General features: G+C 38.8%; 1 protein-coding gene across 1 annotated transcript in view; it reads left to right on the forward strand.

The window, feature by feature from the left end:
• Positions 1-574: 574 nt before the first annotated feature.
• Positions 575-25,760, forward strand: part of LOC139729095 (kynureninase-like) — an 80,088-nt gene continuing 54,902 nt past the window's right edge. The window contains exons 1-3 of the mRNA XM_071640017.1: positions 575-819; positions 2,319-2,600; positions 10,181-10,301. Of these exons, the coding sequence (XP_071496118.1) occupies positions 2,351-2,600; positions 10,181-10,301 (371 nt within the window). The 5' untranslated portion in view covers positions 575-819; positions 2,319-2,350. The remainder of the gene's footprint in view (positions 820-2,318; positions 2,601-10,180; positions 10,302-25,760) is intronic.

The following is a 25,760-nucleotide window of genomic DNA, read 5'->3' on the forward strand; positions in this document are numbered from 1 at the left end:
TTTATGTATGCTAGTATACACACACATATGGGTGTACATGGGTACCTTCATGTCCTTTTTGTGTCAGGCATCCCTTTGCATCGTGTTTTCAATGTACTTTATGATTATTATATTTGTTCATACATGTACACATTTGTGTGTGTAGAAATATCTATATATATGTTAACATCATGTTGGTTGTATTTTACTGTTACAAAGACATTGTAAATTTCTCATACTCCGAAAGGGGTCGTTAGAAATTGTTCAAATAAACTTCAAACTTCAAACTTCATGCTTGGTGGTAACACCAAAGATCGTAAGAAGTGCATGACGGTGATGTGGTTGGCAGAATCTCTGACGTAACTGTACCTACCAACCCGCTACCCCGCAAGCCAGCAGCGCAGCGCTGCCAACTCGATCGTCCCCCATTACCCCGTACGTACCCTCTATCGTAGTACTAGTTACCGGTCGGTAGCCCCGACCCTTGATGTGCAGATCGCCCCCGTGGTGTGCGTCACGTCCTACGCCTGTGCTCTGCCTGTTCGAACGTGCGTGATCTGGTTTTCTCCCAATATCAGGCTGATGCTTATATCATCGCACCCTACATTCATCAGCCCATTATTATTTGATTCAGATCAGAGAGACCGGATTATCAAATCCTCGCTTCGGGTCTGCTGAGAACGAATTTGTTATTCCCAATCAACGCCTCCTAAACCTTCGCTCCACTCCGTTCTAATTCCCAGTCGGAAGATAACCCTCTGTTGCCGCTAGTCCTTCCTCGCTTCACGCCGCCGCCGCGCTGGCTGCCTCGTTGTCACGATACTGCTACCAACGAATCAGGTACTAGTAAACCAGCCAGTACCGGCCGGGCTCGTCTTTTCACAACATACGTATCACTATTTATTTGTAGATTCATTAAAAAGAAGGAGTAAAGACAAATACTTCACAGAATTTGTGTTGACAATAATGCTGTTTTCAGTGTTAAATACATGTAACGTTAGTGAGATTCAGATCATGATCGTGATCGTGATTCAAATATATTTTTTGAGAAAAAATCACTGAAAATATACCCCGGTATGATTTGTATCTTTTCCATCTTGGATGTTTGATGTATCAAACCTATGTGAATGAATGTCCTACTGCCCTTTCTGTTTTATATAAGAAGAACAGTCATGTTCACAATTACTCAACTCGTCAGCATAACTTTTTCCATATACCTCGTACACGCACCACCTTTGCACAAAACACTGTTATTTTTTCTGGCCCTAAGCTTTGGAAGAATTTGCCAATTGATGTTAAATCTGCCCCCAGTTTATCTGTATTCAAGCAAAGATTTAAAAAACATCTCCTTGCGTCTTACGTTAATCAATGACCAATGTGTGTATTTACACCTATTTGAACTGTATGTCACTACTCTCCGTCTTTTACTTCTTTTCCTCTCTTCCTCCCTCCTCTTGTCTTTTGTTTCCCACCTCAGCCCTTCATTCATTTTGCAACACACTGTATATCACTTCCACTCATCTGCATGTAATATTTCTTTTTTGAGGGGACCTTGTTTAACAAGCTGTGCTTTCTCAAGGTCCCCCACGCAACATTCCATGTAAATATCAACCTTGTTCAATTTTTTGTAATCATACTAAGCAATGTACTTGTCCCCACAAGGGGTTTGTGACACATGAGAATGGTGTGTGAAATAAAATTGAATTGAACTGAATTGAATCCAGCATCACTACTGTATACCCATGAGTATTACTTTATGACCATACACGACCAAAAATCATTGTAACTTGTACTTGAATTTGCAGTGCAAATGTCTATTAAGTTGAACTCTGTGGCTGTCTCACTTAGAACTCTAGGCGCTAGGTTTCTAGTGTACTTTGTCTTTAGCGCCGAACTCTAACGTGATTTGCTATATAAAGTGGTAAGTGAGGAGTTTCAGTAGAAAATGATTTAACTGTTCATTGTGCGTGCTCATATTTTTAGAGTGAAGTTTGCAAAACATTTATTATTGCGATCTTCACTCCCAGAGTGGCTGAACAAAAGTCTAGAATTTTTTTTTTTCTTGTCATAGAACAGTACCGGTAGGAGGACTACTACTTAGTACTAGGACAGTGGAAGGAACAGGTCAGAAGTTAGAGATTTTTGAGCTGTTGAAACTGAGGGAACTTTTTTCGAGTTGTAAATCTTGGTAGTGTTACATATAGGTGGCATAGTTTGAGTTAATCAAGGCTGCTGCCATTTTAATCCTCTGTAAATGTTCTTGAATGTAAGTTCAATTGATTTTTGAAGCATGATACAACTGTACTTCCTCTATTACGATTCACTGTATGGTGTAAAAGTTCACAGGTGACAACTGACATCTCGTTTTACCATGGCCGAGAAACGTAAGTGCAACCTTGAGAGTGCCACGAATGGAACGGATCAGGCCGTTCCTTCGAAAAAGCCAGCCAAGACTAACGGCCACACTCGTGCTGTGCCCATGGACGACCTGAGAGAGAGAGCGAAGCAGTTTGGCTGCGAGCTCACAAGTTGCGAGTTTGCAGAGAAAATGGACAAAGAGGACCCCTTGGCGTTGCTCAGAGAAGACTTTGTTTACCCAAAGATGAAGGATCTTCCATCTGGTAAGAATCAGTGATTGCTTGACGATCCAAGCATAGCATTGGAGAGTTTGCAGAATTAAAAAACAATTTAATCCTCTGAAAACTGCTTTAGATCCAGTGATAAAGAAATATCGATTCTATATAAAGGGGCCTGAGCTTTCCATCCTACCAGAATTTTCCTCAGGAAACATAAAAAGTAGAGTACAAGAGTTTGAAAGTGGAGTCAGTCTCTCCCGTGGTTTGGTGGATTGTGGTTCAAGACTCTCTAGCAAGAGATTCTGAGTTCAGCTCCTACTCAGTGCAAAACATCGTGTGACAAGTTGACTCACCCACAATGTGCCTCTTGACCCTAGTGTCAAAACGGCCACAGTAAAATGTGGACTTAACTATGTTGTGATGTATAAAATTTTTGTGAATCTTTTGCACGTCTGCTCAGCTAACGTCAAAATGAGAACATGTTTGGGTTGGGAGATTGAAACAGTTAACCTGTTGAGGACGAGTCCCAAGTATACTCTGGCAAGTGTCTATTGAAAATGCATGTTGTAGCAAAATCAGCCCATCATTAATGGGTAAAAAAACAAAAGAAAAAGGAAATCGGTCAGTCTGAAACTTCACTTTAACAGTGCATGTCCATAGGACAGTGCTATGATAGGAAGGCAATCTGGAAGAGCAATTTTACACTGCAAAGGTCTCATGGATAGATAAGGAAATCATTGTTGCTATTACTCCAATACTATTGGATAACATACATGTGTAATGTCCTTGTTGACAGAGTTACCATCATTGTTGCACAAACTTTATCAAAAATTACTAATACTATAAGTGCGATGTTATGTTCTACGGATAGTCCAGATTACAAATCAGTCATTTTAGGAGGCGAATCTTGAGAACAATTTAGGCAGCATGGTTACTGCTATTTTATTGTGTTGATGAACTGCAACATAACTCATGATGCTCATGAGCGCATGAAATATAACACCAATGAACCTAATGGTATCATGCTACAACCCCCTTTCTTTCTAAAAAAAGGAATGTTCATTCTGACAACACTTGCTAAAGTGTGGCTAGATGCTTTCCAAACAGACATATTGTGACATAAACCTTGATTCAAAATACGTTTGAAATACGTTTCCTGTCATCTTATGTATTGACTACTTTTGTATTCTTATCCGAAATTAATTAACACTGAGCATACCCATACAGTGCATACATGTATACTCATCTGATACCATCTTATCCTTAAAAAGAAAACAACAACCTATATTCATCATACTCTGAACACTTCTTGCTGTTCACTAACTACTACTTAACACTATTTCATCTACTTCGGTGTTAAGGTATGTACTTATGTACATTTCACGCAGAGTCACGGTATCTTTCCGGTTTGTGAACTTGGCGTCCATACCGTGTAATGTACTGAGTGTTGGTGTCTGTGTTGTCCTGGTGATTTGGTTTGTCTGCATTTGTGTTTTGCCTATGAGGAGTGCTATACTCATACTTGTCTGCGTGTGAGTATGGTTGGGGTTGTTTGTAGGTCTCTCGAGTTTGACGGATGTGTCGCCTGTTTCTGCGGAGGACGTGACCACTATGGGTATCTACATCGTATGATCTAGGCTCAGACCGCTTGTGGACGATGCGGCCTTCTTCCCACTTCCCGGTTTCTTGGTTCTGAACACGGACACTTTGTCCCGTGGAAAGTGGAGGGAGTGGTTTGGTATTTTTGTCAAAGTCTGCTTTCTGCCTCTCCTGTCTCTCCATCAAGCGTTGTGTCACTTCATCTCTCCTGGGGTCCTGATTACGAATGTGGACGGGTAAGTTTGTACGAATTTTTCTGCCAAACATCAGCTCAGCAGGTGATGGTAGGTGTGCATCTATTGGGGTTGCTCTAAGGCACTGGAGGGCTATGTTTGGGTCCACATGCCCGTCCTTTGCCTTTTTCATGGCAGCTTTCACAGTCTGTACCTGGCGTTCTATGTACCCGTTTGATTGGGGGTACCTAGGGCTTGATGTCACATGAATAAAGCTCCATTCATCCTTAAACGTCTGGAACTGTGCGCTGCTAAACTGAGGGCCGTTGTCGCTAACGAGCTTTTCAGGGGTTCCTTGTTCCGAGAACACCTCTTTCAGGGCATTGATGACAGCTGTGCTTGTTGGATGGTTTGGCATCTTCCGTACTACAGGGTACTTGGAGTACATGTCTGCTATCAGCCGGTATTCTGTTCCTTCAAGCATGAAGATGTCGGTTGCAACAACTTGCCAAGGTCTTGACGGTATCTCGTGAGGCCTGAGGGGTTCAGCTGGTTGTGCGTTGCCGTATTTCTGGCAGATTGGACACTTGCCAACTAGTTCTTCGATGTCCTTGTTGATTCCATTCCAGAAAATGCAGGATTTTGCCCGCAGCTGACACTTGGTGACTCCTTGATGGGCCTCGTGTATTTTGGTCAGGTATTCAGCTCTCAATCCTGTCGGGATGATCAATCTGGATCCCTTGAGTAGTACACCATTTTCGACGGATAATTCGTCTCTATATGGCCAGTACTTTCGAAGGTTCTGACTCAATTCACGTCTTTCATCAGGCCATCCTTGGATGATTTCGTCTCGGAGAGCACAAAGCTCTGGATCTTGCGATGTGGCTTGACGTATCTCTGTCAACTTCTGGTCTGAGAACATTACAAAGTTGACCTGGAGTGGCTCTTCTGTTCTTTCGTCTGGAAGTGGATGTAGTCTGGACATAGCGTCAGAGAGGAGCATGTCCTTGCCTGGCTTGTACCTGACTACCATATCGTATCCTTGCAGTCGGAGGAGTAATCTCTGCAGCCTTGGGGGCGCTGCTCCGAGATTCTTTAGTGTTATCATCTCAAGAGGTTTATGGTCGGAAAGAACGGTGAAACGTCTTCCACAAATGTAGCTGTGAAACTTTTCACAAGCGTAGACCACCGCCAACATCTCTCTTTCTATGTTTGCATAGCGTTGTTCTGTGTCTGTCAGTGACTTGGATGCAAATGCTATAGGTCGGCCTTGCTGCGTGAGTGCTGCTCCAAGACCTCTTGAAGAAGCATCGACCTCGAGCACTACTTCCTTCTTTGGGTCGAAGTATGCTAAGGTGACATCTTGGCATATTGCAGCCTTGGTCTTCTCGAACACCATCTGGTGCGAAGGTGACCATGCAAATGTTGTGTCCTTCTTTAGCAGGTCTCGTAGCGGTGCTGTCAAACTTGACAGGTTAGGAATGAAGGGCGACATGTAGGTCACTATTCCTAGGAACTCTTGTAGCTCTCGCTGAGATGTAGGAGCTTGGATAGCTTGAACTGCTTCTACTCTCTGAGGGTCGGGGTGAGCGCCGTGTTTGTCGAACACTAAGCCGTAGAAGCGAATGCTCTCCTGCTTGATCCTACACTTGTTCCAGTTGAACACGAGTCCATGTTTACTGGCTACTCGCATCAAGTTGTGTAGGTTGGCATCATGCTCTTCTACAGTTTTTCCTACCACAGCAATGTCATCTGCCATGCAGATTACTCCTGAGCACCCTTCTAGGATTTGGTTCATCTTCGTCTGGAATACATCCTGGGATGTGCAGAGTCCAAAAGGGAGTCTCTTGAACCGATATCTCCCAAAGGGGCTGTTGAACGTTGTGAGTCGGCTTGATTCTTCGTCAAGTTTGACTGACCAATACCCATGTTTAGCATCCAAGGTGGAGAACACTGTTGCTCCTTCGAACCTATGTCTGGTTTCATCGATGGTTGGCATCGAGGTGTGGCTTCTCTTTATTGCCTTGTTCAAATCTCTTGGATCCAGACAAATCCGCCACTTTCCGTTAGGCTTTTGGACATACACGAGACTTGACACCCAATCGGTCGGTTCCTGTACCTGTGTAATCACGCCTAGCTCAACCATCTGGTCAATCTCAGTCTGGATGTCGTCTTTGATGTTAATGGGGCACCGTCTCGGAGGGTGGACGTCTGGGGGTACCTCCTTATCGATGACTATGTGATGCTCGCCTTTGAAGTTACCGATTCCTTCAAACCGGTCTGTGTACAAACTTCTCAAGTGCTCCTCGTTCTGGATGGGACAACTCAGCTGTTGCTCCATTCCACAGTTTATGATTTTAAGTTGGAGCTCAGTACACAAGGGCAAGCCAAGGATTGCAGGGCCGTCAGTGTCGACAACGTAAAAGTCGGAAGCTGCTTCCCGATCTCTGTACCGACAGTTCATCGTGTGTACACCTAGATGAGGGATAACATTCTTGTTATATCCAGTGATAATGGTCTGACACTTTTTCAGTGTGTCCTTGACTGGGTTCCCATTTGCGTCGATGTTGTTTGGGTGCATCTGTCTGTATATTCGTAGGGGTAAAATGTTGCCTTGGGCTCCGGTGTCTGCCTTAGCCTTCAATGTCCCCTTTCTGTTTCCGAGATCCACCTTGATCTCAGCAAACATTTCATTGTTCTTGACATAGTCGATAGTAATGGTCTCAAACTTCAGGTTTTCAAACTCGTCAACAGGTGCTGTTTCCTCTTGCAGTTCGTGCACTGCATTATTGTGAGCTTTACTTGTGTAGGAGCCTCCTCTCTTGGCTTTCTGCTTTTGTCCACTTTGCTTCGATCTGCAACAGGCTTCCCAGTGATTGAGTTTGCCGCAGCGTTTGCATTTGGTTCCATATGCTGGACACTTCCTCGGTGGATGTGACAGTCCACAAAAATGGCACTTCTTTTTTTCTGGTGTCGGTCCATTTTGTCTTTGGAAGCGGCCTTTCTTCCTCACGACATCAAGGTTGAGAGATTTCTCATTCAGTGACTTCATATCCAAACGTGTTACTTCCTGAGTTCTTGCAACGTCAAGAGCTGCATCTAGTGTGAGCGTATCATCTTTGCCCAGTAGTATCTCTTGTACTTTCCTGTTGCTTGCACCAATGATGAGTTGCTCAATCAATCTATCGTCAATTTCCCCTTCCTTGAACTGACACCTCTGTGCCAATGTGCGACATCTAGCCAGAAAATTGTCAATGCTTTCATCTGGCTCGTGTTTCAGCTTCTGCAACTGGAATCTGGCCAACCGGAAGTTGCTCTTCGGTTCGAAATGCTTTGAGAATGCCTCAAACAGCTCGTTCGGTTTTTTCATTTCTTTGCTCCATGACTTGTAGATTCGGATACCTTCTTGTCCAAGCCAGAGAAGGATGTATGTGATTTTCTCTTGGTCTGTCTTTTTGTTCAAGGGTCCTTGAAATATCAGCTCGCAGTAATGTCTGAAACTGCGAAACGCGTTGGGAGGATCTTTTGTCTCCCAATCCATGGAGGGTGGTGTGATACCTGACATTTCTCCCATACTGAATGTGCGCGTGTGTGTATATACAGTTTAGCAATCACTGCAATATGTGCATGCAATTCAAGTGTTTACACTTCGTAGCTACACATACATAACAAGCAATTATCACTGTGTAATCTCTGTACACTATCACTGTAACACAAAGGAGTAAGACCACTGTCTTATCCTAATTCAAGTATCGTGCGCGTTAACTACTAATACACAAAGGAGTAAGACTACTGTCTTATCCTGATCCGAATTCAAATTTCGTGGAATTCTACTAGTACTACTCATACACAAAGGAGTAAGACTACTGTCTTATCCTGAATTCAAATTTCGTGGAATTCTACTAGTACTAGTACTACTACTCATACACAAAGGAGTAAGACTACTGTCTTATCCTAGTTGTGTGTCACAGGACTATATACTGTGCTGGTACACTAGTACATGGAGAAGTTTATAGACTGATGATATGCAAAAAACAGCATTTGGAATATTGTCTACATTCTTTCATGCTGCAAAGCGTCCATTTAGTTCAAGCATTTATTTCCAGCTTTATATTTCTAGCGTTAGCGTCCGACTTGAGTGGCTATCGTACCACTGCCAATGACTGGCAATGTACCTCAGAGCTTCTATGATCTAGGTCTACAAGGTCTGTCGTAAATCACTCTGGAGAGCATCCTTTAAAATATTGACAAATTGCTTCCAATCTATCGAGTTATTCAATCACACTCCACGGAAATCTTACATTGAAATCATCAAATGGTCAGCGAGGCCAGCGATGTCGGTGATTACGTCTCTGTGTTCACCCGTCGTCGCCCAACGGTGATGGTATCGCTCTCGGTCCGTCTCAGGTAGCGATGTAAACCGGCTGCGCGTACGCGTTTCCCGTCGTATACTCGCAGGCTCTGCTGGTCTCCGTCCGCGTTGGGCTAGTTCGGTCCGCTCCGCTCAGCGCTGACATCAGGCAATTGCACGATGAGCAATGGCAAACTGGACCGAAGCATCTGTGTCGACCACAGTCAAATTTGCTATTCTGTGTTCCGTAGGCTTCGCAATCGTCGGTCAGCAGCGTGGAGAGCAGTCAGACGCTGACAGTCACAAGGGTTGATCTGGTCCGAGCCGAAAGTCAGTTCGGAGAAATCGTACGTGGAATTTACCCGTCTAAGGTGCTGCCTGTTGACTCGTAATCTTGCATAGGCCTATAGGGCCCGTTGTGTAGCGAGCGGATGAAACGATGTCACGTATGTACGCCAATGGGCAGTTCGTTGCGCGTACGTGATCTACGTGTGTATCACAGATGTTCATGTGTGTATCAATCCGCGACTAGTCACAGTCGGAATGTTCAATCCCGCGTCGTCTATTATGTCGCGTCGTCTGCAGGCAAGCTCCGCGTAGCTAGCTTGACATGGCTTCATGAACTCAGTCTTTTGCGTGTGACCAATATAGCACAGTTTTCCCCGAGCGGCGTCCGTCCGGTCCAACTAGGCCTGGCGCACAGCATAAAACTTCGATGAAAATAACTCAGATAGACATGAACTTATCCGATTTTAGTCTTGTGGCGTCCATGCTTCCCGCTTGCCACCATGTTATGTTCTACGGATAGTCCAGATTACAAATCAGTCATTTTAGGAGGCGAATCTTGAGAACAATTTAGGCAGCATGGTTACTGCTATTTTATTGTGTTGATGAACTGCAACATAACTCATGATGCTCATGAGCGCATGAAATATAACACCAATGAACCTAATGGTATCATGCTACATGCGGCAGTAATAGTGTCTCACACCGAGTTGATTAGTGGTTACAATATATGACTACTACAAACCTTTGATATTGATTCTTGATATGATACTAATCCATCACTGCTAGCATCCTTTTTCAAACCTTCTGTGATGGCTGCCCCTACCATTACAAGCATTACTATTCCATGTCATGATAAGCCAATCCATTCACATATGGGGTATACCCAAGAAATATGGGTTATTTGATAATAGGTTTGTTTGTTTATATTTTTTTTGTTTTGCAGTTTGCAAACTGCTAATTTCCTGTGTTAGGATACACGGGTGCAATGCAGCCATTCCTATGGTTCACTTGTAGAAGTGACTTTTTATGCTGATGTACATGAACAGTAGCAAATTAGATTGGTTTCTGCATCGCGATCCAAACAACAACAGCTAGATTATATTCTTGTGGATAATTTGGCCTATTGATAGGGCTAACATTGTACTTGGACTGACTGCAGTTAGCATAATATATCACTGGTCAAGTTTTATGATTGTCCTTGCTTTTGAACACAGTTGACCTCTCCCTGGTCAAGCCGGACGATGAGTGCATCTACTTCTGTGGGAATTCTCTTGGGCTCCAGCCGAGGAATGTCCGCCATTACCTGGACGCTGAGCTGGAGAAATGGGGACAGCAGTGAGTAATCCTAGTCACAAAGAGACCACCCCACTCCCCCTTTTTGAGGGGGCATGGTACCCACTGATCTTTATAGTAAATATCTGGATATCACATCGGCCCATTCAAGCTGTTTATAAACAGTATAACCTGTTGAAGACAAGTCCCGAGTATACTCTGGCAAGCATCTATGGGAAATGCGTGTTGTAGGAAAATCAAACCATCCTCAACGAGTGAAGTAGCTTAAGTACATGAGCTGCTGCTTTACCATGCACATGTTTACGCAGACATCTTCGCATTTTCCCAGCAGAGATTGTCACCAAGAAGATGTATGACGTTGCTAGCCAAGTCGTATGCTAGTACAGTCAACCTCGGATACCTCGAACTCGGATAAGCCGAATATCACTTACCTCGGGTGCAAAATGAAAGTCCCGATTGTTCCTATGGAGTTTCCTTGTATTAAAATTCGCGTAGCTCGAAGAAAATAACTCGAAGTTCGGTTACCTCGAAGTGAAATCTAATGTCCCGATCTTAATTAACTTATTGTTTTTCCCAGCATGTTGCTCGAATCGAAATTGCAACATCACTCAGCATCTCCGATTAAGCGCGCGTGGACAGCGGAGACATGTCACAAATCTTTTCACACTCGACTGTAAATATTCTTAACAATTGCGCGCCCAAAGAAATACCCGGTAGGCCTACACAGCTGACAAGAAAAAACCCAACACCTACCTACTACACACGTACACGATATGCACATAGCACTCATGCCAATGGAGTGCTTACGTTAACACTACGCTCTTTTCTTTAACCACTGTGTTCTGATTTTTGATCGTGATACCGAGTCGTCATACCGTGCGCGTAGATTTCTTTACCGTCGTGGCGCACCTGCTTAGGTGTTGACTGTTATATCTTTGGCATTAATCACGGTCCACTGTTCTAACATTAATCTCCTGCACAGTGCCTATATTTTCACTTTTTTTTTGGCCTTTCACGAAGTTTGTTTCATTTATTCTTCCCCGAGAACGCAAGCATTGGATTTTTTTTTTCCAGCAATGAAACGATTATGAAAATAGTGTGGTATATGATCTGGAAGTATAGGCCGAGCATAGTAAAGAATGAAATAGACAGGGCTCCACACTGACTTTATCGGGTCACCAATGTCATTGATTTTTATTTTTTGGTGGTCGAAAGTAAAATCTGCTGACGCAAAAAAAACACACCAAAAAACGGGGAAAACATTAGAAAAAATAAATCGGCCTACTAAACATAGAAAAATTAATATTAAGCATTATTGAAGTGATACAGATGCCCATGTCTTAAACAAATGAATAGAAAATTCAATCATCTTATTATGTTTTTTAAGATTTAGCAATTAGGCGTAGAGATTATTATAAAAGTTGATGCTTATACTAGGAGGTTAAAACTTATGTTTGAAGTGAGAAAGTGGGAGCATTTGCTGACATTTGTTCACATCCAAAAGTTACTGTTATTCATTTCTTATTGTAAAAGCAATCATCCAACATATATATGTTAGTATCGTACGGAGCCGAATATAACTGTTAATCATTTTTAAATGTAAATGCAAACAACCGACATTCAGTTTAGCATCTTGGCGGAGCTGAATGCTATCCTTATCCATTTCCAAACGTGAAAGCAAACACCCGCTATTTGTTCTAGCATCTAACTGAGTGGATTAATACTGTTAATCATTTCCAAATGTAAAAGCAACAATCTGTTATTTATTTTTGCATCGTACGGAGCAGAATATTACGGTTATTCATTTCAAACATCCGACATTTATTTTATTATCGTATCCGGAGCTGAAAGGTATTGCTGTCCACATCCGAAAGTGAAATGAATCATCTGACAATTATTTTATCATTGTACGGAGCCGAATGTTACTGTTTTTCACTTTTGAACGTCAAGGCAGACATCAGACATTTATTTTGCCATCAAACGTAGCTGAATTACTGTTATTCATTTCGAAATGTAATAGCAAATATCCAATATTTTTTTTTTAACATCGTATGGGGCAGAATGTTACCGCCATTCACTTCCAAACATGCCAAACGTAAAAGCAATCATTCGACATGTATTTTTATAACTTCCGGAGCTGAATCAGGGGTCGCACTTAACTTTTTTTTTAACTAGCCAGGCGGACTACTTAGAATCAAGTTTGACACTGAAGCAATATTTTGGCTAGCCAGACGGACTAGTAACTTCAGAATTTTATGATTTTTATCTAGTCCGACGTGATTTCGGGTGGCCAATGGCCAGCGGACCATCGCTAATTTCGAACCCTGTGAATGTTATTGCCATTTACTTTCTAACGTAAAAGCAAACATACGGCATTTATCTTATCATCGTACGGAGTTTGATATTATTGTTATTCATTTCAGAACATTAAAGCAAACATTCGACATTTATTTTAGCATCTTCCGGAGCTAAATGTTATTGCAATTTACTTTCAAATGTAAAAACAAACATCCAGCATTTATTTCATCATCGTTAGGAGTTGAATATTATTGTTACTCATTTACGAACGTCAAAGCAAACATCAAACATTAATTTTACCATTGCACGCAGTTGAATGTTACTGTTATTCATTTTGAAATTTAAAAGCAAACATCAGAAAGTTATTTTAGCATCGTATGGAGCAGAGCATTACTGGTATTCACTTCCGAACATAAAAGCGATCATCTGACATCTATTTTAGCATCTTCCGGAGCCGAATGTTATTGCTATTTCCTTTTGAAAGTATAAAGAAACACCCGACATTTATCAAACCATCGTATGGAGTTGAATATTAGTTTTTCATTTCCGAACGTCAAAGCAAATATTCGACATTTATTCTAGCGTCTTCCGGAGCCCAATGTTATCCTTGTTCATTTTCGAACGCAAAATCAAATATCTGACATTAGTTTTAGCACCATACGGAGCTGAGTCTTATCGTTATTCATTTCCAAAAGTATTAGCAAGCATCCGACATTTATTTCAGTATCATACCGAGTCGAATATTACCGTTATTCATTTCCAAAATTAAAAGCAAACATCTGACATTTATTTTAGCATCAACAGATTACGTAGCCGATTGTTACCGCTATTCATTTTCAAAAGTAAAGGCAAACATCCGCATTTTTTTTTTTTTTTTTTTTTGGTGGCGCGATCGGGCCACCAAAATTTTTTTTTTTCTGAAATTTTAATTTCAATTCTGATTTTCATTCAATTCATTCATATAAAAGTCGATTCAATTCCAATTGACAAGCATGCAAACAATCAGTAGGCACTACAACAGATACTCTGTTGAACAACGATATTATAAACTTCGGATAAGTCGAAGAAAATTCGACGTATGCGTACCTCGAAATTCGCGTACTTCGAACCATTTTCTTCAGTCCCGACGAATTCGAGGTATCCGAGGTTGACTGTATATGGCGATGTGTGTGGTAAAATGGCAGCACAGTGGCTGCAAAACAAAAGGCCAATGAGATATCCGGGTATTTCTTCAATAGAGATCATTGAGTGGTACCTCTATACCATCACTTTTGTGGTTTGATATTGTACTGTAAATCATTTGTTGTTAAGTGCCTGGAAATAAATTTCAAAAAAAAAGGTTCTCAGTCATTTGAGCCTTTGATATCTATTTGTTTTGATATCTAGGTCAAAATGTTTTTAAGAGCCTCTTAATTGCAAGATGTACAATCTGACTCTTAAAATGGCAACATATTTCAGAAGATTGAAATTCCTGTTTTTCTGACATAATGGCAAATGCTGTGAACTTCCATTCAAATGATATGACCTTTCTTAGTTTCTTGATGTGCCATTATTATTGTATAAGGAGGCCAAGCAGTTTCATGTGTCAAAGGCTGCGTTTATCATCTTTCCCCTGTTATAAACGGCTTTCAAAAGCCCTTTCCAAAGCCCTTTCCAAAGCCGTTTCCAAAACCCTTTAGAAATGGCTTCCAAAATAGTTGCGTTTATGAACTCTTCGCGTACACGATAACTGGCCTGTCGCTGCACAGCTGCATTGCGCAATTCGACCCGAGGAGAAGAGGTCATAAAAGGCGTGCATGGTTCGTAACTGCAGTACAAAGCCGTTTCAAAACAGCTGTGCGTTTAAATATCTCGCTTCAAAAGGCTTCTAGAAACAGGTTTCTGGAAACCTGTTTAGGAAACCTGTTTCGGAAAGCACAAATTTGCGGCTTTCGAAAAGGCTTTCTGAAAAGGCTTTCAAAACAGCTTTGCGTTTATCATCTCGTAAAAATTCCCTGAAAGCCATTTGGAAAACCTGTTTCTGCCGAGAAAAAGAGTTGATAAACGCACCCACAGTCATTGAACAATAAAGAGAACATACAACTGTAAGTACAGAATTCCACATTTTTTTATTTTATTTTCTTTTAGCACAATGTAAGAAAATTTGACTCTAACCCTCCTGCACCAGGCAGGGGGTTGATGTGAACCTCAAACATAAAACACTGTATTAAACAAGGTTTGGGATTCTGTCAATACTAGTATGAAAGCTTTCCCTTTAAGTTCCTGGTTGCAAATAGAAGGTGGCATTCAAGATTATTTCTAGACTCTGTGGAATGATTTTACAAAGGGAGTTTTAGTTCCAGTCAAATCCATGATTTAATTTTAGTCTGTTGACTGAAACAAGCGTGAAATATGTGAACCGTTCACGTACAGGTATCGGTGCAGATTAATTTTTGAATGTCTAGATGTACAATTGGCCAATGAGTCACGCAGATTTTTGCACATAAAGTATGAAATTTGCATAATCCATGAACTTGAAAATTCAAACTACCTTTGTGATTCGGTTCCTGCCCACTAGTGCTGTATCTGTCCTTCGAGGCATCTTATATACCTTGATGTAAAACAAGGAATGTTTGCATGCATTTTAATTTTACAAATTTCGTGAGAGCCAAAATTCACATAATTAAAATGCATGCAAAAGTTTTTGTCTACACTGTATGCATCGAATGCCAGTGACAATTCGCAAAAATTTTGTGCTGTGGAAAAGGCTGTCAGCTCCGATTTGCAAAACTTTCACGCTGCAAAAATATCTTGCTCTGGAGTAGCAGACGAGCTGAAAGCCAAGATGGAATTCAACTCTTTTCCATCATGGAAAAAAATTATTTTGTCATATTTTTAAAAGTTACATGAAAAGCAAACTCTCTTTTTCTTGACCCATAATGGAGTGCTGAAATGCCTCACTATGTTTGCAGTAAACTGTAAGTGCTCATTCATTTGATGAAATTGTAGGAAATTTAACCAGTGACATTTGATATAAAATGTACCAGCAATTCATAGTCATGGCCAAACTTACAACTGTTGGTTATGCTTCCATGCAAGAGAAGAAACCTAGACTTCATGTCCATGAAGTGCAACCAAGAGTTAACCTGTGGCTCCACTGCCTCCGTTATGGTTTAGAGGCCAAAACCTCTATAAAATTGAGCAAAAATCATAGATGGAAAGCCCCCTTCAGGCTAGTAAAACTTGATCTGTCTAGTCATGCGGTTCAGCCAAGTTTTATTTGTTTCCTTTGTGTGCAGTGTGCGTGTCAATATCATTGTGCAGAAATATGTTAAATTTGCTTTGAACTTCTCTTTTTGCATGACTGATAGCTCATATCATCGGGATAAACCATTTAATGTGGTTGTTAGATCTAACTTACGATAGATAAAGGATAAGAGATCTTGACATTTCTGTGATCCGCTTCTGCAATTATTCCCATGACTTTCATACTAGAGTGAGTTTGTATAACCAGCAGGAACATTTATCAGTGACTGCAGTTTCAAGTTTGTTCACGCCAGATCCAGGGGTGGCCTCCTTGTACTTTTCTATATGGTGTTGGGGGACCAAATAGGTGTCAATTACTGTAAAACAAGGAATGTTTGCGTGCATTTTGATTTCACGAATTTCGCGAGCGCCAAGATTCGCGAAAATAAAATGCACTGGAAAGTTCTTGTTTACACTGTATGCATTGAACACCAGTGGCAATTCGCGAAAATTTCATGCCACGACAAAGACCATCTGCTCCATTTCGTGAAAATTTCATGCCGCGAATATATCATGTTTTACAGTATCACATTTCATCTTCTTGAAAATGCATTGTGGGCAAATTCGTCGCCAAACTTTAATACTAAGGCTTTATCACATGGGTGACATTGTGTGACATACACAATAACTTAAGTAAATGAAAGAATTATAAAGAGGATGGGGAGGGAAAATAAGAGTTTCAAATCTAACAGTTAAAAGCTTGTAAAGAATGTGGAAAAATTATTTTGTCATATATTTCAAGGTAGATGAAAAGCAAACTCTCTTTTTCTTGACCCATAATGGAGTATTGAAATGCCTCACTATGTTCGCAGTGAACTATAAGCGCTCTTCCATGTGATGAAATTGTAAGAAATTTAACCAATTAACACTTTGATAAATTGTGTATGTACAGCACTTCATAGTCATGGCCAAACTTACAACTGTCGGTTCTGCTCCCATGCAAGAGAAGAAACCTATTATACTTCGTGTCCATGAAGTGCAACCAAGAGTTAACCTGGGGCTCCACTGCTTCCATTATGTTTTTGAAGCCAAACCTGTATAAAATTGAGCAAAAATCATTGATGGCAAGCCCCCTTCAGCCTAATGAAACTCGATCTGTCTATTCATGCGGTTCAGCCAAGTTTTATTCATTTCCTTTGTGTGCAGTATATGCGTGTCAATATCATTGTGCAGAAATATGTTACAATTTGCTTTGAACGTCTCTTCTTGTGTGATTGATAGTTCATATCATCCGTATGAACCATTTTATGTTTAATAGTTCTGCAAAAAATAAACTTAATAATGATAATATTTTTAAGAGGGAGAGGATCTTGAAATTTCTACGATCCATTTCTGAAATCATTCCCATGACTTTAATACTAGAGTGCATTTGTATGACCAGCAGGACCCATCCGTAATGGAGTGCAGAAATGTCTCACCAGCGCTGTTCATGCACTCTAGCTGCCCATCAATTGATAGGAATTTAAAGGACAAGTTCACCTTCATAAACATAAGGATTGAGAGAATGTAGCAATATTAGTAGAACACATCATTGAAAGTTTGAGGAAAATCAGACAATCCGTTCAAAAGTTATGAATTTTTGAAGTTTTTGTGCAGTACCCACTGGATGAGAAGACTACTGCTATGTATGAATAACTTAGATGTCACATGCGTACAACAATATAAGGAAAATATAAAGAGAATTTCACAAAATTCCATCTTTTGAAAAAAATACACATTCCCCTGACTCCTTACCGACACATGTTATGGGTAATATTATTCCCCCTGCCTTTAGAAAGAGGCAAGTCAAGTGCTCTTTTATTATGCGAAAAAAGTGAAAATATGTTGAATTTCCTCTTACATTTTACATTTTTACATTAGAGAATCTTTGACAACAAACAAACAAACAAAATCTTTTTTAAAACCAGAAATCCTCTGAGTTAATAGCCAAAGATGTGCAATGTATGCACACGTATGTTTGTTTAAGTGTACCAGTATTTAAAGTCAGTTCATGGAAAATCCAGGGGTGTCTCCCTTTTTAATAGTTTGCAGGCGCAAACCCTTGTTGGTTGTAAAGGAGTCTGTGCCAAACTATTTCTTTCATATTCCCTCCACTGTAGCTACAGTGCGGGACATTTCTGGGCTTGAAGCCAAGCTCCATTTAATTTCTTTTCTGTCATTTAAAAAAGAACGAAATCTTATTATTGAATTTTTCAGGTGATATGGCCTTTTTTACGATCAGTGGTGTAACTTTTGTACTCGGAGGGTCAAAATTTCAAACAAAATATTTTTTCGTTATTCTGTTTGATTCCTGTTGGAAAGTATTCAAATTTTTGAAAAAATAAAATGTCAGACCTTAAAGCTGAAGAGTTATTGGTGTAATTTAAGGAAAACCCTGGCACCTGAAGTAAATTTAAGCAAAATTTTGTTTTCATGAATTGCACCATAATGACAAAACTCTGTAGTCAAACTTCACCAAGCAAAGTTTATATGGTTGACAACAATATATAGTTTGTGAATCAAAACTATTTGGGGGTTGAATATAAAGTGAATTTTAAAAAAAATACGTGAGATTTATAAATTTTCGGTAAAAATACCAATTGACATGCAATTTTTAAGATTTTAACTATTTATTGGAGGGCAAGCCAGGTCAAACTCTATACTATAACAAGTCTTTAAGAAGGGCTACCTTCCTATGTAGGTTAAATGAAATTCCAATCATTTCTTTAAATCTTGAATTTTTCACACATGGATGTTTCGGAGGTGACAGTTAACATAATAGAATGTTTCGGAGGTGACATTAATATTAACACTCAGTTTTTTTTAGAATAAGTGACAATAACACAAAACTTCTTCTTTTCATCAATGTTTTTAATAATTATAACTCGAGAACAAGAAATTAACTCCTGTTTCAAGCAGATAAACCACACAGAACAAGTGTTTTTTTACACTTCATTAATTAGCATGGGTACCGGTAGTTTGCCATCCATTTGGACGAAGGTTGTAAGCTAAATATTGTAATCTGAAGAAACATGGCATTCCATTTTCTACCTTAAATTGAGATAAGGGTGTGAGATCATTTTAGTAATGTTTCTTTGCTCTCAGAACATTTTATTCCACAACACCAAGGAAGAATCACTTCGTTTCGGAGGTGACATTCAATGTTAACATTGTGTTGAAATATTCGTTTACAGTAAGAATATGACGGATATAAGCTAGATATTGTAACCTGAAGAAACATGGCATTCCATTTTCTACCTTAAACTGAAATGAGGGTGTAAGATCATTTTAGTAATGTTTCTTTGCTCTCAGAACATTTTATTCCACAACACCTGGGAAGAATAACTTTGTTTCGGAGGTGACATTCAATGTTAACATTGTGTTCAAGTATTCATATAGTATGTCCCCCCCCCCCAAAAAAAAAAAAAAAAAAAAAAAAAAAAATTACAATTAGACTTTTTCATTGATAGCACCCAATATGATTAAATCAGCTAAAATCTACTTTGGGGTCTTAAATCATAACATCTTAGCTCTATTTTGCAGAAAGCCCCAGTCAATTTGGTGAAGGGGTCTCAAAGAAATGTGGATTGTTATAAAGGATGTCAGGAGTCTGATTCTTCCAAGTTTAGCACTTGGATGCTCTTGGAACTGCATATTAATGTGTAAACACAATATACAAAACTTGGAGGGAAGGGATTCCTGACATGCTCTACAAAAATCCTCATTTCTCTTTGACCTCTGAAGCAAATTGAATGGGGTTTTCTGTAAGGTGTGGGCAATGAGTTATAGTTTCAATCCCTCAAATTGTATTTTAGATTGATTCACTATCTTTAAAGTTATCGTTGCGGAGGGTACCATTGTAATTTTTTGGTGGGGACATAGGTTATGAATGCCAAAAGCAAAAATTCTTATTTGACTTGTATTATGTTTTTGTTTGCACATAGTATTATAAATAGATTAATTCAAGGATGTTCATGAATTCTTCATCATTCTTGATAGCCACCATACAAATGTTATAATACTGGTGAAAGGTGTTTGGTTCATCTGGGATAAATTTTCTATATACCAGATTCATTTAAACTGTTGACATTACTAAAATATATTTTATGTATTTTTCTGAATTGCTTGAAAATTACCTGCAAATCATATAGTCACTTTTGAGAGTAAAAAGTATAAGATACGAAAAAATCATTTTATTGTTTTGGAGGTGACACAACACAGAGACAACCCAACTTCTCAGGTGTTAACTAATAATATATTGTGAACATTCATGTCTTTCCTCATGGCTTTAATTTTCAAATATAAGCTCTTTCTTTCAGTTCTTACTTGTTATTTTGTTTGGTTATTCTCTTTCATGATAGTGGATACCAGCTCATATTTTGTTTTAGATTGTAATTCATACTAATCTTTAGCAAGTTTTTACAGTTTGGTTAAGACAACAGTTTGTGTTTCCCAGCTGAAGAGATCAGCATAATGCTTTTGTGTGAACTTATGGGGATTTTTTTTTTTTGTTCGGTAATTTTCCCCATCAACTTCACAGAAGGTCCCGGACACAAACTGGTCTCAAATAACCCTATAAGGGACCGAAATAGGACAAGTTCACCTCAATAGATACGAGGGTTGAGTAAATACAGCAATATTAGTAAAACACATCAGTGAGAGTTTGAGGAAAATAAGGCAATCCGTTCCAGAGTTATGAATTTTTGAAGTTTCTGCTCAGTCAAAGCTGAATGAGAAGACTTCTATAGCTTGTGATGTCACACGTGTACAAGGATATAGGGAAAGTATCAAGAAAATTCAACATATTTTCACTTTCCTTGCATAACAAAAGAACACTTGACTTCTCTCTTTTGGAAGGCAGGGTGAATAATATTGCCCTAACATACATCAGTAGCAAGTTGAAGAAATGTGCACTTTTTTCAAAAAGTAAAGTTTTGTGAAATTCACTTATATTTTCTTTATATCGTTGTATGCATGTGACATCATACACTGTCGTAGTCGTCTCATCCAGCAGTGATTGCATAGATACTTAAAAAAAAACCCATAACTTTTGAATGGATTGTCCAATTTCCCAAACTTTCAATGATGTGTTCTACTAATGTTGTTGCATTCACTCAATCCACATGTATATGATGGTGGACTTGTCCTTTAAGAAACCATTTTCTTTTCCTTGAAATTCCAGTACTTAAAGCCAAATTCTAAGATAAAACATAATAACAAAACAAGGTAAACACGTCATCAAAATTATATTGAGATAGAACTACAAATCTTGTTTTTGGATCTTTCCCTTTCCAGTCCTGGTGACTTGTTCCTCTGTCAGGCTTTCAAGTGTTCCTACTTTTCCTACTTTTTCCTACTTTTTTACTGCTTGTCCTACTTTTCCTTCTTTTTTGCTCAAAATCCTACTTTTTCCTACTTTTTCCTACTTTTTTGGTGAAAAAACCCGCAAAAAAAATGTGCAAGGCTACTTGAATAGTTGATATTCAGAAATGATGAGTAGACTCTAGTTGCAGATTCTTACCAATGGGGAGAGCCTCTATCTTCAACATGAAAGAGGGACAACACAATCCAATCAACCACAAGACTGCTGCCAGCCTCAGCTTTTGCTCCTGTGAAGACCTTTATGTGGTTGATACCACTGATATTGCAGCCTAGGACTTGGAGCAGTGCTGAACCGGCTCTCATCATCGGTCATAATTACCAGGTAAGCTTGCCATACACTTAAAAGTAGAATTTGACATCAAATCAGATAAACAGAGAGAAATGTGTAATTAACAGATTCCACAAATTGTGAACAAGGAATGAGAACAACAGTAATTTCTTAGCCATCTTGAAAGATAAAGACTAATAGGAGAGCCGAAACCTCTTTATGGACAATCTTAAAAGTTGATGGCTTTTTACATCTTACAAGTATTGTATCACAGGTAAGACATACATTACCTCGAAGAACTTAGAAGAAAGCAGGTGATGGAGGAACTTCAAGGAAAACAAACACAAAAACAATATTTCACTATCATTTAAAGATTGATTGAAGTTGAAACCATGAGACATTGAAGTCCACTTCCTGAAGACACAGAACTATCAGGAATATAGAGAGAGAAAAGCCATATGAAGCATACCTGAAAAAAACCCAAACAAGCAGGAAAGCTAATGAATGTTAATTCCACAAAGAAGAGCAAGTGTGTGAATGTTTTAAATTGAACCGCCAAGAACAGTTTGTTAAGTTTGGAGGAAGCAACTTGCAGAAAAATTAGAAGCCATAACAACTTTTTATTCCACAGATCTTGCAAATTTTAGTTGAGGCTGAACATCTTTTTATTATCCAGCTAGTTAGAACAAGATGCAAGAAAATGGTAGAACAGAAATCCCTTAATGAAAGTGGTTTAAAGTGTGATGGATCGTTTGAAGTGACATACCCAAAATATTGAACCATGTGAAAGAGTCTTGGTAAAATGTGAGACAAGGAAACTTCTTAAAGAAGAAAAAAGTGAATGGATGGATGTGTAACATGTAAGTTGTGTCAACATACAAAGCTGTAAGTTGAAGGTGAAAACCAAAAGAACAATGGAGAATATCAAAATTGAAAGGACACAAATACACTCTATTTAAGGGGGATGAGAACTGCATGGTAAATATACAGATCATCTAGTGTGTATTTGCTTAAATGACCAAAACAGTTTGTTAATTGGAATTTTCTGAGAAATCAGAGAAGCTGGCAAGGACTTAAATGATAATGGCAGTCCCTGTTTATTCCCTTGATCTTGTAAAGAGTAGTTTATAAAATTGACAACTGAAATACTGAGCCAGCAAAATATCTGGAGAATGAAAAGCAGAACCTCAACCTTGTAAAATTTCAAAGGCTGAAGGATATGATATTCTCAAAATTATATGAAGAAATTTGATTTCAAGAATATTGAATGAGCTTAAAAGTGCCTGGAATGATATTGCAAAATGGAGAAACTTCCTAAAAAGATCAAACAGCTGTATGTATATTCAACAAAAAGGGTCATGATGAGCTGAAAAGAAGTTGAATGTAAAGAATTATTAACTATCTGCGGTGAATTTGGCAGAAATTGCAAACAGTAAGAAGTCATTGGAAAGTACAGAATATGATAAGTTTCTACCATTCTTTCTAGATTAACAAATGTAAGTTCATTCAAGAATACATGGAATATTACAGAACACCAAAGAAATGAAAACTGATTTATATTCATTATCTACAGAAAATTATCAAAAATAGTCATTTTTGCTACCTATAAAGTCAGTGAGACTACAGACAATAAGAAACAAAAAGCAGATGTGCATATATGCTCCTCACTTTTGTAAAGTGGAGTCATTTGGTTATACACTATATTTAGTCTTCTGTTACTCTACATGTGACAATACTACATTTCCCTGATTGATACTGAAAAGTAAAGTATTTGATTTTTTTTCTCTGTCTCTTTGGATGTTTCGTGTACTATTGCTTAAAGTGTTTCAAATTGAGCTTGCCTTTAATATGCTTCCATCTATATCATATGATAATACCAAGATAATCTGTACCTCTGGAAATTCAGTGGTGGACACTGTGCCATGAACTCACAGTATATGAGTGTGTAGATTTGTACTGGGCCAGGATTTGCAAAAATAAAGATGTTAATGCATTGGTAGGTATAATTTCACTTCGTAAGGCCTCACTGTCATGAGACAATCCATTCTTCATGCATGTCTTGCCAGAAATTATGATAACACATGCTCTCAGAGACTAATACTGACTGCTACATATAAGTAGTTTAAATTCTCCTGTTATTTTAAAATGTTTGAACACATGTTACGTGCTTACATGGATTTGAAATTAAAGGTCTCTTGGAAAGTTAATCTATTGCTTATCTCATGGTCATTCAGCAAGAACTTGAAAGCATAGTGGTCTTGAGCATTACTTGAATAGCTTTATCAAACATCCTTATTTCCAGTCTTCTTCGCACTTTGAAGTGAAACATATCTTCACAACTTTAAATGAATGGAGATAAAAGTGTCATCTTTTTATTATTGATTGTGTCAAATTGTAATGTAACGGGTGGTGTTACATTTGGAATGTTATTATGAAGCAGAAATGAAGGAGCTCAGGTACAGTTTTGGTACATTCCATCGATGCGAAGTGTTTATTCACAATCGTTCAGAAATATCATGATGAAGTTCAATGACAAGTTAAATGACGAGTACGTACATCAGAGTAAAATATAGAAGTACCAAGATGCAGGAGAGAGAGCAATATCAAGTAGAGGTTGACTCTCTGAAGTCGAAATCATGATCTCTCTTGGGGCCTTGGAAAGAACACCAAACTTGGAAATGTTCAATGGGTGATGGGTGAGAACTTTGGTAAGACAACCAATCAAAAAGGGATAACTAAAAAGAGTGACCAAAGGGGTTGTCCTAAGGGGTGATGTTTGACCAATTAAAAGAGGGGGATTCTTTTGTGGAGGAGGAAGTATTATAAGATAAGGGGCAGACAAAGAGTCTGGTGGTTCACAAGGTGTGTGTATATATAATCTTTGGGTAATTAAACCAGGGACAAAGAAGGGTTGTTACAAGGGTGATTGAATGACTCCTTGATGTAAACATCAAGCAAGGGTAATTAAAGACAGGAAATAAATAGTAAATAATCTTGGTGTTATATTCTGAGGTGAGTTTACAAAAACAAGGGAATTTAAGTTGAGTTGTTAATGAACAGGAAGTTATCCCCAAAATATCCTAAATATACATTACAAAATATCCGTATTTCCACTCTTTTCCATGTCACATGTCTTCACAACTTCAAAACATTCAAATAACTGTAGATAAAAGATGTCATCTTTTAATTATGGAAGTGTACAACATACCTTTGGCATTAGTGTATAACTTACACATCATGGAATGTTTATGACATATTTTGTGGGATGATAAGATTATGTGACCGTGCAACACAAAACCAACAATAAGTCTTACACACTAATTTTGTGTTAGGACTGAAAATAGGTGATATGGGCCAACCCAGCCAATCTTGAGTTTTTCTTATTTTCTGAAAGAGCAAGTCTTCTTCTATATTATACTAAAGTATGGGATCATAAAACGAAAAGGAAATTGTGTTTATAGCAATCTTTTTCTGGAACACTTTTTTGGTAGAATAGTGTGATTAGGTGTTTCTCATAGAGTTCTCTTTTCATTTCTGTAAAAAAAAACTGTCCATACTCTTAACTTTCAACTCCAATAACTTTAGGAAGGATGATGCTACTACTCTGAAAGTTGGCATTGATCATCTACAGAATGTGTTAATAAAGCATGCAAAGCTTAATCTGTTAATCTCTTCATTGTTGCTGCTCCATCGGTTAACATCCTGTTATTTGTTCCATTCATTGCAGAGCTAGCACTGCTTGATAAAGACTAAGCGCTTGAATAGACGCTATACTTCAGAGCCCCTTTACTCAGTTCACATTTACCAGAGTGTGTGCTTCATACCAGTATTAGGATAGGTTAGGAGAGTCCAGTTATATCGAGTTATACATCATTTTTGTGCTTAAAGTTTGCTCTTTTAAAATCTTCTCTTAACTAAAAATCCATGTCTAGCGACTTTTGTTGGCGTTGCGATGCAGGGTCACAATGGTAGGTGTTCATGTCAATCACAGAATGATGTCTTTTCTATGCAAGTATTAAAGTAAGTGATCAAGATTCATATTGCCTGTACGATTGAACAAGCATTTCTGTTTGTTTCCTGACATTGTTCTAAGGAATGTCTGCCTTTGTTGTATTTTTCAGGCTCTCCCAGGAGCAAAAGTGAGGCTGAGGCAGCAGGGTTGTGAGTACAAATTAAGATTTACATGTAACATCAAGGGTTCTGGTGAGTCTCGACGAAAACTACTCCAAATTGCCTGCACATGTCCTGATTTATTCCTACTTTTTTTCTCAAATGTCCTACTTTTTCCC

The sequence above is a fragment of the Diadema antillarum genome, unplaced genomic scaffold, assembly GCF_040938485.1.
Source record: "Diadema antillarum isolate AM-2024a unplaced genomic scaffold, OU_Dant_1.0 seq00000217_RagTag, whole genome shotgun sequence".
Classification (NCBI taxonomy): domain Eukaryota; kingdom Metazoa; phylum Echinodermata; class Echinoidea; order Diadematoida; family Diadematidae; genus Diadema; species Diadema antillarum.